Source organism: Sus scrofa, chromosome 18 (genome assembly GCF_054392235.1).
Source record: "Sus scrofa isolate SSC_HxYL_T2T_F1_AM1 chromosome 18, Sscrofa_HxYL_maternal_Yorkshire_Landrace_v2.0, whole genome shotgun sequence".
In the NCBI taxonomy this organism is placed as follows: Eukaryota; Metazoa; Chordata; class Mammalia; order Artiodactyla; family Suidae; genus Sus; species Sus scrofa.
Genome location: NC_139400.1, coordinates 52,588,008 through 52,606,572, shown reverse-complemented (window position 1 = coordinate 52,606,572; position 18,565 = coordinate 52,588,008). Strand labels below are relative to the sequence as shown.

General features: G+C 42.0%; 1 protein-coding gene across 14 annotated transcripts in view; it reads right to left on the bottom strand.

The window, feature by feature from the left end:
• CPVL (carboxypeptidase vitellogenic like) overlaps positions 1-18,565 on the bottom strand; it is a 146,335-nt gene that overhangs the window by 53,856 nt on the left and 73,914 nt on the right. The window contains exons 12-13 of one of the 14 annotated variants that reach the window (XR_014834055.1): positions 9,755-9,951; positions 71-2,436 (exon numbers count right to left, since the gene is read on the bottom strand). The exons of 11 other annotated variants lie outside the window; for them this stretch is intronic. Coding sequence is in view for 2 of the 3 variants with exons in the window: in XM_085005655.1 (XP_084861781.1) it covers positions 9,856-9,951 (96 nt within the window). In the remaining variant the exon portion in view is untranslated. Of the gene's footprint in view, positions 1-70; positions 2,437-9,754; positions 9,952-18,565 lie in introns of those variants that run through there. 2 more of the 14 variants (XM_085005655.1, XM_085005656.1) reach the window with 2 other exon arrangements.

Here is an 18,565-nt window from a genome sequence, read left to right as displayed (position 1 = left end):
ATCACTGAAACTTTATGATGACAAACGAATGCAGTCTGGAAGTTCTATATTAATGAATGGTCAAATAACCACGGTACAGAAATTTTACAGAATACTGCAAAACCACTTAAACTGTTTTGCCTAAACCACCAAGCAACGTGGAAAAAGCTTATCACATAATGGTAAGTAGGCAAGCTGAATGTCAAGCATAAATCACAATTATGAATACGTAAAATCAATATAGTCATTTTTATACATGGAATGAAACATTAAAAAATGAAACTTTTGGTGCTGGACATCTGAGTAATTTCCCCCCTTTCTACTCTTCTTCTTTGCGATCAACACAACATAATTTTCATGCGGTATCGTCCCTCTACCTCCAACAAAGAGATTTCCTTCAATTCCATGCTATGTTTGATCTCTCTGGAAGTTCTTGTTTGGCTCCAGTGAAGGCCTTGGTTGAGTCCTCAAATTGGATATAAAATGTCTCACCACATGTTTCCATCTCTGCCCTCCTGGTACAGGCCTCTTAAAAGGCTTACACATAATTAAAAAGCCCAGGACTTTTACACACTCCAAATCCTCAAGCAGCAGTGGGCCAGGATTCAGCCTAAGATGAAAGACCCCTGGGCCTCCCCTATAGGAACACAGGGTCTTTCATGTTACTCAGCCACCATCACCACCTCCACTCTCCTAAGCAGAACCCCGTCTCCTCCCCACCAAAAAAAAAAAAAAAAATCCTGATAGATTTAAAGCCTCTTAAAAAAAAAAAAAACAACTCAACGATAGCAATAAAAATTTGCATTGTTTATACAAAGACACTGCCTCGAAGACCCGGAGTACTTATGGCCCATGCAAAACCTCTCCAGCTGTTTGCCAACAGTATGGAAACAATTACATACGATCTGTACCAGCAACCAGGGCTTAAGTACTTCCCCATTCTAGGAAGGCCTGATTATCGCTGATTAACAAAGATAATCATCTATAAAGTAATTCCTCCTCTAGATTTCAATGAAAAGAGGCTAATTAACTAGCACATACAAAGTGCATCTCGATGTTTCTCCTCTGTGTGGCCCCTGTATGAAGCTTGCATCTTTCTGAGTGCCTCTTGCTATCTTACTATCATCAGTATATTTTGAAATTGATTTGGATTTTTTGTCTTTGAGGGATGTTAGTAAAATCCACAGATCAGAGCAAAAAACAGACTGATAGGTACAGCCTTAGAGTCGGTGTCTGTTGAACCGAACTGAAACAAAGCCCATCCCTAAACTGTCTCCTTTGTCTTTTAAGACTCATCATAAAGAGTACTAGCCCTTCGGAATGAGGCAGTGAGGGCTGGACAGCATAATTCGGTGCACATGATATGCAGAAGGCCTACTTTTTTTTTTGGGGGGGGGAGATAAATGGAAAGCCTTTCTTTGCAAAGCAAGGAAAATATTTTTAACTTCTAAAGGGTACATAAATCACATGCCACCAAAAAAAAAAAAAAATCAGATTAATGATCAAGCAAAGTGATTTCAGAGCTGGCATTTAAGGCTGCCCTATTCAGAATTCCAGAGCTGCTATTTTTATCTAAATGTCATATTTACTCCCATCAGCCCCTACAGGAATATCCCAGTTGGGTGCCTCCAGGGCTGGGTGAGTGGGCGAGAAATCCCTGGATCCAGTGACAGTGAGCTGAGAAGCCAGGTGGGTGGAGCGCGGGGGTGGGTGGTCCTGAGGGCACGTGTTGGTCACCCACATCCTGAAAGTCAGAGAAGTGCCAGGACAAGGCCTAAGCCCCAACAGGTTGGCCACCGGTGAAGGATCTGCACACACTCGCCCACTTCTTCCTGGTGGGGGTGATCCTCTGTCCCAGTTTGCCCTGGATGGAGGAGTTTCCCAGGATGCAGGACTTTCAGGCTAAAACTGGGACAGTCTGGGGCAAACCCTCCCCTGAGGCTTGTTGGTATTTTAAGCAACAGGGGCTACAGGCAGAGAGGCGGAGACAGAGATGAAAGCAGCTTTTAGCTACACTTCCCTTGTCAGGAGTCACTCTGACCCAGCAAGTGGCAGAGAACGCTCTGTTTGGACTAGGTTTCCAGGGACAGATCAGGCAGCGCCTCTGCATATCCAGGCTCCTCACTTTCCTTTCTGGTCAGCTGCGAAGCCTCAGTGAAAGAGCAGAGGGACTCCTTGCAGAGAGTTCTCTTTTCTTTTACTACTTCGAGATCTGACTGGTTAGTCTGTCGAAAGTGATGGTGATGGGAAGACACGGAAAACTACTTCTTGTTAAACACATCCATGAAAAATTGACTCCACCGCTCACACACTCTAATTATTATATTTTATGAAGATGCTCACACTTGGGAAAAGAATACATCAAAATGCTCACAAGCTAAGGTCGTCAAAGTATGAGTGATTTGTTTTCACTTGACAGTATTCTAGGTGTTTTTGGTATGTTTGGTTAGGATGCATCTATAATGAAAAAATAAGAGAACAAACAATGTCATTAAGAGGTTGGGCCCCTCAATTTGGCAAAGATGGGTCTTTATTGAGGAATAATTTACGGCAACTCAAGTATTACCAGCTCTTATTTTTTTCCTTTCACGACAACTAGGTAAACAGCATAACTTTAGCTAAGTCATGGGTAATCTTAAAAACTCATCCCAGAATTCAAGCATTTGCAAGAGATGGCACTGGGTGATTTGGATAATGATCATTCTTTTTTTTTTTTTTTTTTCCACAAGAAAGAGATGAGAAAAGCATTTTATGATGTCCTTTACTTTTCAGAGGGCTCTCATGTACACATGGCTTTATCCTCATCCAGATTCACAGAGCAGGGATGAGAAGTATTATTAGACCCGCCTCCATTTTACTGTGAAGGGGCGAGGTGATCCCACACTTCCAAACGTCTTCCCAGTATGCCTTAAAAAAGGAGCTAAATTCCTGCAAATGGACACAGTTGTATGTTTAGTGCTACCCAAAGTCTTAGGGAGCAGAGAGCTGGAAAAGGAGACAAGAGTTCACATCTCCAGTCCAGAAACCATCCTGGTCTGTTTGTCCCACTCTGGGAACATCTCTCGATCATTTCTCACGTTGGCTCTAGGGATCAGGATATGGGTACAAGGACATTATTCAGCTGGTGACAGATGCCTTACTTCTGCTGCAAGGAGTGGCTTTGATTCTGCAGCTGTGAAACAGCATCAGCTCCAGGAGAACGCTCTCAGCCCTGACTCCACCCACTGCCTTTCCACAGTGCCTGACACCCCATAAGACGTATCAACACTTGAAGGGTTAAGTCAGCTGTGCCCTTTAAAGGTTTTCAGTAATGCTGTATAGGGATTGCATTTTGGCTTGCCTGGGACCACCCCCCCTTCCCAGGTTACTGTATTCCCACTCCCTCAACAGACACAGCCCTAGCAGAGGCTGACAGTCGGTGTCCTCCTGCTCTAGGCAAGGGATGAGTATGTGACCTAAGCTAGGGCTCTCAAATGCCCTTTCTCTAGAATTTAGATTGTGGACAGAGGAACACAAGGTTCCTGAAGAGTCTGCCCATTAGTTTTGCTACCTGGATTCCCAGAATTGCCCCCGGTTCCTATCTTTATCTCATTCCAGTTCTTCAGTTTGCCCATGATTTCTCTGACCTATCCTGTCCTCTGATCCATTCCTTTTGTGCTTCAAGGAACCAGGGTTGTGGATGAGAAGTATTATTCTGCCCAGAAGAAATGAATCCAACTAGTATTCATGAAAACGCAGGTTTGATCCTTGGCCTCCATCAGTGGATCAGGTATCTGGCATCGCCATGAGCTATGGTGTAGGTCGCAAATGCGGCTCAGATCCCTCATTGCTCTGGCTGTGGTGTAGGCTGGCAGCTATGGCTCTGATTCAACCCTAGCCTGGGAAGCTCCATATGCTGTGGGCACGACCGTAAAAAACAAAAACAAACAAACAAAAAAGTAACCAGAGTTGCTTCTGTTGCTAAAAGGATGAAATCCAAACTTACACATCCTTGGACGAATGCCTCAGATGTCCCGGCATGCAATTCCTGGGAATCCCAGGATACTCGGCTTAACTTCTATGAGCTGTGGTTCCCTTTCCTGGACATGCTGATGTAAGACCTACACTTCACTGTAGTGAGGATTAATGAGAAAATGTGACGAGGGTCTTAGCACAGCACAAATTGGCAGACTTTGGTGAGTGTCAGTCCTCCCCCTTTTCAAGTAATTTGATGATGGGATACTGCCTTGGAAGATGGTCTACAAAGTACTTCTGAAATGAGCCTTCAGAATATGCAGATGGTCTTTTTGTGTCAAATACCTGGTTGCCAATCTCACTCTTTTAGGCAAAGGCTAACAGTAAGGGAATCCAGCCAAGGTAAACTTGAACTCTGTGTACGCAAATGAAATAACATGCCTTACACACATTGGGTATGGTGTCTCAGCAGCCTTTTCTTGGAAGTCAGAGCCATAAGGCTCTAAATTACCCTTTCAAAGAAACTTTTAGTTTTGAAGCACGGGATTCAAGATCCCAAGAAATTTCCCCATACAATGCCAGAAAAATATGGTTAAGAGCATAGCTTTTCACTTTTAAAAGGACATTTTGGAATAACAGTAAAACTCCCTCATTCTTCCTATTATGTTGCGGGAAGTGTGCTGAGCATTTTACACCCATGATTTCCTAACACTCCCAGAAGGTGGGTATTATTTATCTCATTTTAGGAACAAGGGGACGGAGGTGCAGGAAGGTGAGCTGACTGGGGACACAGCGTGTCCCAAGTGTGTACTTCTAATCCCTCTTCCACACTGCCTCACTGTCTAAGTCACTACCCATGCCCTCCAAAGGGCACACTGAACAGGTGGTTTATTCTCTATTTGTAATTACACATGCAGAGAGAAAACTTAAATGCAAAGCATCACTCTTTGTTTACAGTTAAAAATCACTGGCTCTGTGGCTGGGTTTGATCCTAGCTCTGCCACTTACTAGCAAGATCATCTTAAGTCGTTTAGCCTTCTAGAGCTCAGTTTCCTCATTGGTAAAATGGGTAGAAAAGAAACATATATATGAGAGAGGGTTATTTGGAGAATTACATAACATAATGCAGGTACAGCTCTCTGTATTCAAGGCACGTAGTAGTAAATATTCAATTAATGCTAGCTATTATTATTATCACTACATTTGAATAATTGAACATCGCTATTCAAATAGCTACACAGGAGTTCCCGTTGTGGCACAGCGGAAACGAACCCAACTAGGAACCCTGAGGTTGTGGGTTCGATCCCTTCCCTTGCTCAGTGGGTTAAGGATCCGGCATTGCCGTGAGCTGTGGTGTAGCTGTAGTTCCGATTAGACCCCTAGCCCGGGAACCTTCACATGCTGCGGGTGCGGCCCTAAAAAAAGAAAAAAAGAAAAAAAAATTGCTGCACAATTTTCAAATGAAATGTTACCTGTGGATTACAACCGTGATTTAGGATGTAAGAGCTGGAATTCTAACATAATTGCACTAGGTCATCAATTTGACAAGACAAATGGCAGGGTTTCATAAAAGTAGTGTGACAGGTGCAGACAGGAGTCTTGAGCTCCAGTTCTGGCCCAGCCTCCCAAGGCCTGTGTACCGAGTGACCTTGGAGATGTGATGTACTCACCCTGAGCCTCCTATTTTTCCTCTATGAAGTAGAATATCTACATCCTTGGGTTCTTAGGAGAAACAAATGGAATACGAGATGTAAAAATATCCTGTAACCTGAAGGGCAAACCTTTTTGCTTTTTTGGTTTTTTTTTACTTTTTAGGGCCGCACCCCCAGCATATGGAAGTTTCCAGGCTAGGGGTCCATTTGTAGCTCCAGCTGTAAGCCTACACCACAGTCACAACCATAAACAAGGTTCGATCCGAGTCACATTTGCAACCTAAACACCTGCTCATGACAACACTGGATCCCCAACCCACTGAGCGAGGCCAGGGATCAAACCTGCATCCTCAAGGATATTGGATTCGTTTCCACTGTGTCACAAAGGGAACTCCCTGCAAAGCAAGGTTTTATCCATGTCTTTCTTACTTTTTATCAAGAATAATCTGAAAAATCAATTCTATAGTGGAGTGTAAAAATTTTAAATTGGCTGCCTAGGACCTGCATTTAGTTTGGACGTAACTTCTAGTCCACACAGCGTTGAGGTTGTTTGTACAATTAGGTGCTGGCATTTAAATACTGGAAGATTGCACCATGCGGAGCCTGTATTTCCACTTGGCCACAAGGAGCTAAGGCTGGGCAGTAGCTGTGCCCCCAAGACACAGCCCTGCCACTTCCTGAGTGTCCTCTGCCCACCCCCAACAGAGGTGCAAGGACAGCTGTCATTTATTCAATGCTTATGCTATTGTTCTTCTTAAAAGAGAAGAATGTTCTCTGTATCCCTATCTTTGTCATGGTAGAGAAGAAAGAGCAATAGGTCTCAATCCAACTCAACTATTTATTTCATTTCCTTCCTGGATCCACAGGCAGCTAAGTTTCACTTCCATCTGAAATGGAAGGGAAGCGGCCTTTTGTCTGAGTTGGAGAAAAGGGTGCGTGCTCACTTAAATACAGAATGTGTTTGTTTGTTTAATCTGCTCATAGGAAATGTCTATGTATTCATCAGTAATATTTATGGAGAGCCTAAGGATTGGGCGACAAGGGAACAGATGTAGAAAGATGGGCCCCTGTCTCTTAATATGCCACTTTTTTTTTTTTAACTTTTTCAAAACAGTGGAAAATCAGAAGAGGAAAAGCAAGTTTACTCTTTCATTCTTTGTTTTCCTTAAAAAGAGGGGCTAAAAAAGTCAGTTCCACTTAAATCTTTCTAGAATCTATTCATTTTCACATTTCAAACCATCAACTTTCAGTTTCTGGATGTACATACATCAGCAGTTTGTTCATGGATTTAACTCTCTCAGTAAGAAAACCTCCCTCTAGGAAAAATCTAGTGAACGGAGTCAGATGATGATTAACCCTTATTTCACAGAGCATTTGCTCCTGAAAGATAAACAATGTCCAGGCAGACATAAAGCAACCAGCTGTGTCAGCTAATATACCTGCGGGCCTGTTTACCTCTGTCTCGGCTAAGAAGATCCCACACCCTCTAAACTTAGATTTGGTCTTCTCCTAAGTTAAAGGATGTACATGATACTCAAAGGGGGGGAAAAAATCTGTGCTTTTAATGGTGCCTGTACAACTGAATACTTGAAAGATGGAATTTGGGGCAGTAATGTACATACATGTGCATTTTGTTATATTTTCACTGTCGCCTGTCTAACAGCATAAGACTGAAAATAAATCACATGGAGGCCACTTTCTGATCTAAACCCTAACTTTTTAAAAATCCAAAACAAAACACACGTGTTGCCAACAGAGAACACAAAGCACTTATTTCCCCCATTACCCCGCCATTTATTAGGAAAATTACAGAAAGGCCACAGAAGGAAGCTCTGGTCTCTCGGTACACCAGGAAAGCAAACTGAGCTTTTGCGAGAAGGCTGGATTTCTGTCGGTGCATTTTTAGACGAAAGATTTATGCTTATATTTTGGCCCATTTACAATCCATCATAATACTTTGCAGACAAAGTTATGCTCTTTTCCCAATGATCTAGTGACCTTAATCTCTAACATTTTGTGGTTTCCTGTTTGGGGAAATGATTGAACAGCAGCCTAAGCTATTCCAGGCTGCACAGCGTTCCCAGTTGGCCCCTATCTGTCTTAGCTTTGAATGTTCTCCTGTTCACTAATCAAAAAAAAAGAGAAAAAGAAAAAAATTTTTTTTCAAAAGAAGCTTTCCCTACAGATGCTAAATCAATGAAACTCTTACAAAGCAGCCCTCTACACTTCCTCTTCTGGCTGCCTTACTCATCATTCTTCTATTACAAACTCCAGCGTAGCCAGGAGTTCTTTCTGCCTGGAGCAATTAGCATGACCCACCAGTGCCTTTCTCCTGAATAGAAGAGAATTAGTTTCAGTAATATCCACCTCAACCCAAGGCAATGCCCAAGGGCTTCTCAAGAGCTCAGCTGCAAAAGAAAAACAATTTCAGCGGTGGACTGCAATGTTTTAGCAACATTCCCGCTAGAGGTAGAACTGTTATCCTTTTAGGGACAATGCCTGGTCCCCCCTCACTCCACCCCCATTGCCCATTACTCACACTCTTGGCCCTACTTCTTCCTGGTGACTTTAGGGCTGTCATACCCAGGAAGCCTGAGTCCCCAGGGCCTGCCAAGAGGATACGGTGGCAGAAAAAAAATGCAACCACCGAATGAAACAGTAGTCCGTTCTGCAACCATGCCATTCCTCCAAGGAGCCATACTTTGTTTAAGGAAAAGGGAAGACAAAGAAAGAGAAAATGAATATAGAATAAACACCCCCATGGGCCTGCCATTCCCCTACTGGCTGGTTTTGCCAAGATGAGTAAAGAAAAAATGGGAGGAGGGCAAAGAGTCTGAGTGAGTGTCCAGCGATTACACAAATAATGTCTTGCAGCCAAAGAAAATTATTCCAGCTTTTTTGAAACTTAACTCTAAATAATTTAGTTGCTTTTAGAAAGGAACCAGAAGCAAAGCCAACTTGAAAAGGATCCAGGAAGCCATCACTCCAACCCAAGCATGTTTGAAAACATTTTAACTAGCTAGAACAGCACACTTAAAATAACTTTTAATAAATGACCCAGAATAATAATTTCCTCCCATTTGAATAGAAGAGTGCTGGAGGCCCACTGTAGGGGGTCTTTTGCTCTGCTTCTTGTTTCAGGGTCTGTTCTCAGAGCCCTTTTCTGATCCCCTCACCTCTGATGATCACCTCTCATGTATTGCTCAGCATCAATAACTGGATTTTATGAACTGACAGTGTCCCAGGAACAGGCCTGCTTCTCCTCCAAACAACTCCTCCCAGAGAGGAGGGTCCTCCCTGGCTGTCAGAATATCCACTTCAAGGTCATACCAAGGTCCTCCCCAAAGACTGTCACATGCTTGCCAATATTATCACCCTACTCCAAGGTGGGCCAAGGACCAATTTCTTTCTCTTTCCACATTCTTCAGTGTACTTAATTAACAAGTATACATATGCAGATCCAACCAACCAAAAAAGCAAACAAGAAATGTTGTGATTTACAATAAGCCTATAGGAATTGACTCACAGTCAACAATACAGTAGCCACCAGCCAGCAGTGGTCAGTGAGGACTTGAAATGTGGGTAGTCCAAACTGAGATGTGCTCCAAAGATATACACGGAACTGTGAAGACTTAGTACAAAGAAAAGGATGGATGACATCTCAATAACTTCTTACTATTGATTAAATGTTGGTATGATAGCATTTTGGATATACTGGGTTAAAGAAAATATATTATTAAGGTTAATTTTACCTTATTTTATTTATATATATACACACACACACACACACATATATATATACTTTTTTATATATTAAAATATATATAAATATTTTTTTTTGGCCTTTTCAGGGCCACACTCATGGCATATGGAGGTTCCCAAGCTAGGGGTCCAGTCAGAGCCGTAGCTGCCAGCCTACGCCACAGCCACAGCAACGCGGGATCCGAGCTGCATCTGCAATCTACAACACAGCCCACAGTAATGCCAGATCCTTAACCCACTGAGCAAGGCCAGGGACTGAACCTGCGTCCTCATGGGTGCTGGTCAGATTGGTTTCCATTAAGCCACCACAAGAACTCCCTCTTTTTATATTTTTACTGAACCTTCTAGAGAATTTCAAATTGCACATGTGGCTTGCATTATATTTCTATTGGACAGCAGCTGTATACCTTGGTATATCCTGCAAAGAAAAGTGGTCCTTTGGTCAACAGTTGCCAAACACCAGCAGTGACTTCTGAGGATGGTCCCTCGCAGAGGAGCAGTCTGCAGGTCATGAAGGTGGATTAAGGAAGCTGGAGAATATTTCACAGGGAGGCGTGGAAGACACTCCCACGGTGTCAATCTTTACAGCGGAAATCAGCAGGAGCTGCAGGAAAACCCCTTGCAGTCAGGTGCCCCTGCCAGCTCCCCATTCCCTAACACTGCCCCCATCGCTCAAGTTCGAGAAAACCAATAGCATCGTGATAAAACTGAATGGTGCGCCAAGGATGCTGAGGGGGAGAAACAGGAGAGCTGAGCCCCTGTCACTAAACAGTGTCACTGCTGCCCTACTACTACCCCTTGGCCCAAGTAGAACAGGAAATGGGTGACCTCTCTCCGAAGTTATCCCAAGGGGCGGTGGAGAGCAGGGTGGCCTTGTTGCAAGAGGAAAGCTAACTCAGCAGCAAAAAGCATCAAGTTAGAGGTGCTTGGAAGATCCCAAAGAAATATGAGCAGTGGGAAGGGAGGCCCTAGAGACTCCAGTGCATGGAGCGCTCAGCATGCGGCAAGGTGCAGCCCACTTTGGATTCTGGCTGCCCTTTAAGAAGCGTCGGCCCGCTGGCATCCCCTTCTTCCATAACAAACTTGCCTTCCGGCTTGAGAAAATTCTAGTTTTCTGTGAAGGAAGATTACTTTGCGTTTCTCTTAGGAGAGGACTAGAGTGACAGTAAGTACGCTGTCACCCAAGGAGCCACAAAAGCCACTTCTACAAGCTTAATTTCCGCTTGTTATCTATCCCCAGGTGAGCAGCAAATTTCCAACCAGGACAGTCTCAGGAAAGAAGGCACAGACCTGATCGTACAGCTGACTTCTCTTTGCCAATTAAAAAACAAAAAAAGTCGAACTGCTGCTCTGTGTTCTTTATGTTTTCATCAATGTGGGAAAACCTGGTGATATTCATCAAGATCACCTCACTGGCTTGCAGTTAGGTTTTGGTGTTCCCCCCTCCCCCCAAAAACTCCCCCTTGTTTGGTAAGGAAAGTGTATTTTCCCCTTTTCTTCCCAGAGAATGTCAAATGGGCTCAAACATATTGTACAAATCACTGTAACCAATAGCGGGGCTGTCAGGAAGCAGAAGAAATAGACATGAATATGCAGAGTGAGAGGACCACAGGGCAGAAAAATCGAGACAGAGGGGGCAAGGCTCCAGCCCCCCTTTCAGAAGCTTGGGTGGAGGGGCTCCTGGCTTTCATTCGGTCACATGTCCTTCAGTACAGGAATTCTGGGCTGGGGCTCTGACTGTTATCCAGCAATAACCCTTGGGAGCTGTTCATAATATGCAAGCAGATGGCACAGGCTGCCCCACAGCAGGGGCTTGGTTGACAATTTCTACAATGCAGGCCGGGCAAACCCAGTGCTGAAAAACCCCTAGGAAGAGGAGTTTCTCTTCCCACTGTGGCACAGTGGGTTGAGAATCTGCTCATATTGACGCAGAGGTGCAGGTTCAATCTCCAGCCTGCCACAATGGATTAAAGGATCTGGCTTTGCCGTAGCTGCGGCATATAGGTCACAGTTGTGGCTTGGATTCAGTCCCTGGCCCAGGAACTTCCATATGCCATGGGTGCAGCCATTAAAAAAAAACAACTATGAAGAGCCCTAGAGGTCAGTGATTGAGACTTTCTCAAGCAGTGGGAAGTATGCAAATACTGCTTTCCCTATTGGACTAAAGGGTCAGGGCCACTGAATTAAGTCATCCACACCTAGGAAACTGCAGGGCAAAAAGCACTGGACCTGGAGTCAGATTCTGCGGCAAATGGACGTAAATGATGATGGCAATGATGACTATGATGAGAAAAACCAAAGCCAAACACTGGCGGGGCATCCTGGCTCTATCTGACACGTGACTCTACCGTAAAGACCAAATAAGTGCCCTAGTGCCGATCCATCTATTAAACACTAAGAAAGCTTATATTTGAAATAAAACATTCATGTACACTACCGTCCTCCCACACCCCACAGGATGTGGTAGGCACGTACTGCTTTGAAGACCACTGGCTTCCACTGGGCCAATATTTTATTTATTTATTTATTTGTCTTTTTGCCATTTCTTGGGCCGCTCCCGCGGCATATGGGAGGCTCCCAGGCTAGGGGTCTAATCGGAGCTGTAGCTGCTGGCCTACGCCAGAGCCACAGCAACGGGGGATCCGCGCCGCGTCTGCGATCAAACCACAGCTCACAGCAACGCCGGATCATTAACCCACTGAGCAAGGGCAGGGATCGAACCCGCAACCCCATGGTTCCTGGTCGGATTCGTTAACCACTGAGCCACGACGGGAACTCCCATGGGCCAATATTTTAGAAGACGTGTTGTCATCATTTTGCATCTTCCGCGTCACACTAAGACACCAGCAATAAAGACGGAGAGGCCAGGCCAGCGGGGTGACATTTATTGCACAAGAAGAATTCTTCATTGCATCCAGAAAGGAATACTCCCCTCCCTCTTTCGCTATTTATCTTTGCAAAGTCAAGTCAACCAATGTAATCACCTGTGTTTCCTAACAGCTGGATTGCACAGCAACTGGACTTAAACGTGCATTTCTTAGCTTGTTGATTTTTTTTTAGGTCCCTGGAATCTATGTAGCAAGTGGTATCACTGCTTAACACTTTCTTCTCGTACCACCCTCCCCCTGCTGTATTTGGATGGGTCCAGATTAAATTCTTTTCCCGCTGCCATAAATTATAAATGGACCTTCTAATGTTCTGAGCATGAGGTACTTTCAAAGACCAACAAAATAAATCCCATCAACACAATTTATTTATTTATGTATTCATTCATTTTGTCTTCTTAGGGCCACATGTGCGGCATATGGAAGATCCCAGGCTAGGGGTCAAATCGGAGCAGCAGCTGCCAGCCTACACCACGGCCACAGCAAGGTGGGATCTGAGCCGCATCTGTGACCTACACCATAGCTCAGGGCAACACTGGATCCTCTAACCCACTAAGCAAGGCCAGGGATTGAACCAGTGTCCTCATGGATGCTAGTTGGGTTCGTTAGTGCTGAGCCATGATGGGAACTCCAAGCAATGCAATTTAAAATAAACCACTTCACATGGCAGAATATATTATCAAATGGCTTAAAGAAATAAGAGTAAATAAAAATATGCTGGTTCTCATGTGAATATTTTAGTTTAAAGGACAAATAAGACAAGGTGCCAACAGCATGGCAAGTTCGAGTGCAACTGAAGTCTGTTTAATAATTTATGAGTATTCCTTTTTCCCCTTTACTCACTGAAATGCTTAAAAATCAAAGAAGCCCAGAAGAATCCGGCTTCATTTAAAAAAAAAAATTAATGCTACTCTTGCATTTGGATTATAACTAAAACAGGTAAAAGTAATTCACAAAGAACTCTGCGGTATGACTGATTTTCAAATGTACACTACTTTTATTTGCTTGAAAAGTGATGACTGCTGACTGATAGTATGATTTTATAAAACGAATGTTCCAGGATTAGCTTCCCTCTCTTCTTTTATGCTTCCCTAGAAGCTGCTTCCTCCTCCCAGAGGTTTTTCATGGAATGGCACTGGCATTCTTTTTATAGTCTTCAAAGGATTTGGAAGAAAATGATCATATTGGGTTACAGTCAAAAAAAGTCAGACTTTTCCTGCCACAGTTTGATGGAAGCTCAGGGTCCAACTTAGCAGTTGAAGAATCAGGCCTTAAATGGGGTGTTAAATTTTTCTTGGTATATGCTAGATGTGCATCAAATCCAGTTTCGTGGCACTAGTAACACTGACATTTTGCCATCAGAAGATGTTATTAAGGAAAATGCCACAAGCAATTAGGAGGACGGCTAAAGTGAGTGAGATTTACTAGAAATATTTACCTTTCAAACTTCTAAGTCACATCCATTAACCAGGAATTGCCCATTGCTCATGAAGATTTTTTGACAGCCTCGGATAAGTAAATAAAACTCTAACGACCTGGGTGTTAAGATTTCAGTCTGGTGGTAAAGCCGAGAAATATTAAGATCCTGAATTCTGAAGATGCAATTAGTTGAAATTTAATGAGCTGCAGAATGATAAGTGACAGGGAAATGTAACTTTATATTTACAATTTCCTGACCAGATGAACTTTTAAACACAGCGAACTAAGCCCTACCCAAGGGCAATTTAACCTTTAAAAGCAAAAGCATGTGGAGGTATTGGCCTTTGGAGATGGTACCTCTTAAAACTGCAGTGGCCTTCCAGAAAACGTAGCACCAAAGGCAACCTCAGTCCAAGGGCAATGTTTTGGTTTGGATTCAAATGGCCTTTATGTATAGAGCTGTAGCTCCATTTTTATTTATTTCTTTATTTTGAAATAATGGTTTCACACAGGAAATAATACACACACACACACTCGCACACTCATATTCTCTCTCATGTACTCTCAGTCCTTTTTATAACCCATATGTTTTAGGAAGGCAAGAACTGTAATCAGAGAAAGGGAGAAAATACCATCAGCATCTTTTGCAAGAATCTTCAGGAGAACAATGTAACTTCTTCATCAGAAAGGAGTAAGGGCCAGGGGACTTCCACAAAGAGCAAAGGATTCAAAATCAGTAGGATTTACGGGGTATGGGCTGCATTTCCAGGATATTAGAGATGCCCTATTTACATCTATCTATCTATCCACCCCCTACTGCATTTTATTATTTTTTAAATCAGGATACATCTTACAATCAATGTATGAGAGGGTATTTGTTTATCCTCTTTAAAAAGTGCTACTTAAAAAGAAGGAACATAATAAAAATAATGTGTGTGTGTGTGTGTGTGTCTTTCGTGACCTTTTGACAAGTACTAGCCAGTATTTTGTAGAATGTCCCCTAATTGGAGCTTCTCTGCTTTGCCTCATGATCAAGTTCACGTTATATATCTTTGACAGTTGTCCTCAGCACAATACACCAGGAGGCACATAATGCTGATTTGTCCCATTACTGGTGATGTTAACTTAGATCATTTAATCCATATGTCAGGTTTCTCCACTGTCAAGTTACTGGTTTCCCCTTCATTGTAAATATTTTGAAGGAAGATATTTTGAAACTTTGTAAATACCCTGATTCTCATCATACTATCGCTTACTAATGTTAGGATTCATTAATGATTCTTTCCTAAAACAATTATTACTGTACTATTTATCAAATAAGGATTTTCTTTTATACCTGTACATTTTTTTTTTGGCTTTTTATTTTATTTTATTTTATTTTATTTTTTTGAGGGCCACATCTGCAGCATATGGAGGTTCCCAGGCTAAGGGTCTAATCAGAGTTGTAGCCGCTGCCGGCCTACGCCACAGCCACAGCCACAGCAATGCACGATCCTTAACCCACTGAGGGAGGCCAGGGATCAAACCCGCAACCTCATGGTTCCTAGTTGGATTCGTTTCTACCGCACATTTTTCTTTGTGAGTAAATTTTTGTTGGTTTGTTTTTTTGTCTTTTTGCCAATTCTTGTGTCACTCCCATGGCATATGGAGGTTCCCAGGCTAGGGATCTAATCGGAGCTGTAGCCGCCGGCCTACACCAGAGCCACAGCAACACGGGATCCAAGCCGAGTCTGCAACCTACACCACAGCTCACAGCAACGCCAGATCCTTAACCCACTGAGCAAGGCCAGGGATCGAACCCGCAACGTCATGGTTCCTAGTCGGATTCGTTAACCACTGAGCCACGATGGGAACTCCTTTTGTGAGTAAATTTTTTAAAATAAAATACTTTGCAGATGTGATTGCTTTAAGCATCTTGAGATGGGGAGATTACCCAGGAGATCCCTAGATGCACTCTCATGTATCCTTCTAAGAGGGAGGCAGAAGGATACTCACCACAGAAGACAGGGAGGCAAGGTGACCACAGAGACAGACACTGGAATGAAATGGCCTCATGCCAAAGAATGCCAACAGCCACCAGAAGCTGGACATGATAAGGAATGGATTTTCCCATAGAGACATCCTACTGACATCTTGGTTTCAGCCCAGGGAAAGTGACTTCAGATTTCCATCCTCCAGAATTGTGAAAAAATAAATTTCTATAGTTTATGCCATCGTGTTTATAGTAATCTGCTACAACAGATATAGAAAATGAATACAGATTCTACTCCTAGTTTGCTAAAAATTTTATCCTAAATGGACTTTAATTTTATCAAATCCACTTTTTTTTGCATCAATTAAGATAAAGAAATTTTTTCTCGTTTAATGTTTTAGCATGGTGAATTATACGATAGAACTCCTAGTGCAAAAATGTCCTTGCGTTCATGAGATCAGCCTGGCCTTATCTTTTTTATTCACTGGTGGATTAGGCTGTTATACTATTTGGTTTATGCTTTGTGCATATATGTTTATAAGTGAGATTTTTCTATAATTTTCCTTTTCCTTCCTTACCTGCTTTTGGTAATAGGATGATATAATTCCTTAGAATGATTTGAAGAATATTTTATCTTACTCTCAGTAGAACTAAAATTTTTATTTCTTGACAGTTTGGTGGAACTTACATGTATATGGTATATGGGGTTTTTTTAATGTGTATGTGTGTGGTTGGCATAATTTTTGACCAAGGACTCAATTTACTCAACATTTCAGGACCATTAAGTTTTAGTTTTCTTCTCTACTCAGTTTTTGTAAATTACATTTTTCAAGAATTTCTCCCTTTTCATGTGTTTAGAATTTGTTGACCTAAGTTTTCATTCTAGTGTTCCTGTATTATTTTTTTAAATCACTGCTGTATATGAAGTTTTCCTCCTTTTTTGATCATAATTTTCTGATCTATGTGCTATATAGAACTACATTTTTATTTCGATTTTAATAGGTTTTTTTTTTCACTTGTTTTTTAGGGCCACACCCGCACATTTAGAGGTTCCCAGGCTAGGGGTTGAATAGGAGCTGTAGCTGCTGGCCTACACCACGTGGATTCCAAGCCGTGTCTGTGACCTACACCATAGCTCACTGCAATGCCAGATCCCTGACCCACTGAGCAAGGCCAGGGATCAAACCTGAATCCTCCTGGATACTAGTCAGATTTGTTTCCACTGTGTCACAACAGGAACTCCCTTACGTATATTATTACTGTTGATTTCTAAATTAATTGTATGTGGTCAGAGAATATGGGTTATAAGACATCATTGTACCTAAAGTCATTATCATACCCTACGTTATCTAGGTTTTCTCCTGAAGTTACCTTCTAAGAATTTTCTAATTTGTGTTTTACATGTAGGTCTATGATCCATCTTGAGTTAATTTTTTTTGTGATGGGTGTAAGGTCTATGTCTAGATTTGGGTTTCTTTCTTTTTTTTTTTTTTTGCATACAGCATCATTTGTTGAAAAGCTTCTCTTTGCTCATTGTATTGTCTTTGCGCTTTTGTCAATGATCAGTTGACTATATCTATGCAGGTCTATTTCTGAGCTCTGTATTCTCTTCCATTGATCTACTTGTCTATTCTCTAGCCAATACTGTACTGTCTTGATTACTGTAGTTTTCCAAGTCAAGTAGTGTCATTTTTCTGGCTTTGTTGTTCTCCTTCAATACTGAGTTGGCTATTCTGTCTTTGCCTCTCCATATAAACTTTAGAATTAGTTTGTCAATGTCCAGAAAATAACTTACTGAGATTTTGGTTGAGATTGCATTGAATGTATAGATCAAGTTGGAAAGAACTGTCATCGTGATAACACTGCCTTCCTATCCATGAACATGGACTATCTCTCCATGTGTTTAGTTCTTTGATTTCACTCATCAGAACAGTGTCATTATCTGCATATGGATTTATACACATTTTCTTAGATTTACACCTAAGTATTTCAATTTTGGGGGTGCTAATGTAAATGCTTTTGAGTTTTTAATTTCAAATTTCACTTATTCATTGCTGGTGTATTGAAAAGTGATTGGTTTTTGTATATAAACCTGTATCCTTCAACTTTGCTATAATCTCTTAGTTCCAGGGGTTTTTTTTGGTTGATTCTTTTCGGTTTTCTACATAGACAAGCATGCCACTTCCACTTACTTACTCTGTAATACTCTTACTTTCCTTATGTAGATCTGAGTTTCTGATCTGTAACATTTTCCTTCTTTATGAAGAAGAACTTTAACATTTCTTACAGTTAGGTCTACTGACAAAAAATTCCTTCAATTTGTGTCTGTCTGGTTCAAACACAAGCAGTATATTAGGACAATTTCTGGACAGAAATAGAGTATCTTGAGGAGAGACTGCCTTTTGTCTAACTCATGTGTTCCCAAGAACTCACCTGTAATACTATTATTATTTCCATTTCCCAGACGAGGAAGCTGAAGCAAAGAGAACTTTAGCATCCTCCTCCTGAGGAACACAGGCAGTGAACAGTGGAACCAGAACTCAAACCAAAATGCCTAACTTGAAGACTCATTTTTATGACCCAGGTACCTCCTAGAAATCCTGATAATATTTCACCTGACCTGACTTAATCATGAAGGATTCCAATATCCCAACAGATTATTTCTCATTCTAGTTATTTTGGAAACTGCTGATATGATATGACATTTCAATTTACCACCCAAACATCTGAAATTACTGAAAAGAGAATGACTTTGAGGACACGCCCCCTATAGGTCATAACAAGAAAAGGATTATGTGTTCATGCAGTCTATGAAGAAACTAATGTGCTTCCCAGAAACTGACTGAAGGTCTTCCTTGCTCATCAGACACTCTACATTGGCTAACATCAATCCAGTACTAGAAAAGGACTTCCATGTTCCTATGAATAGAAACATGTGCACA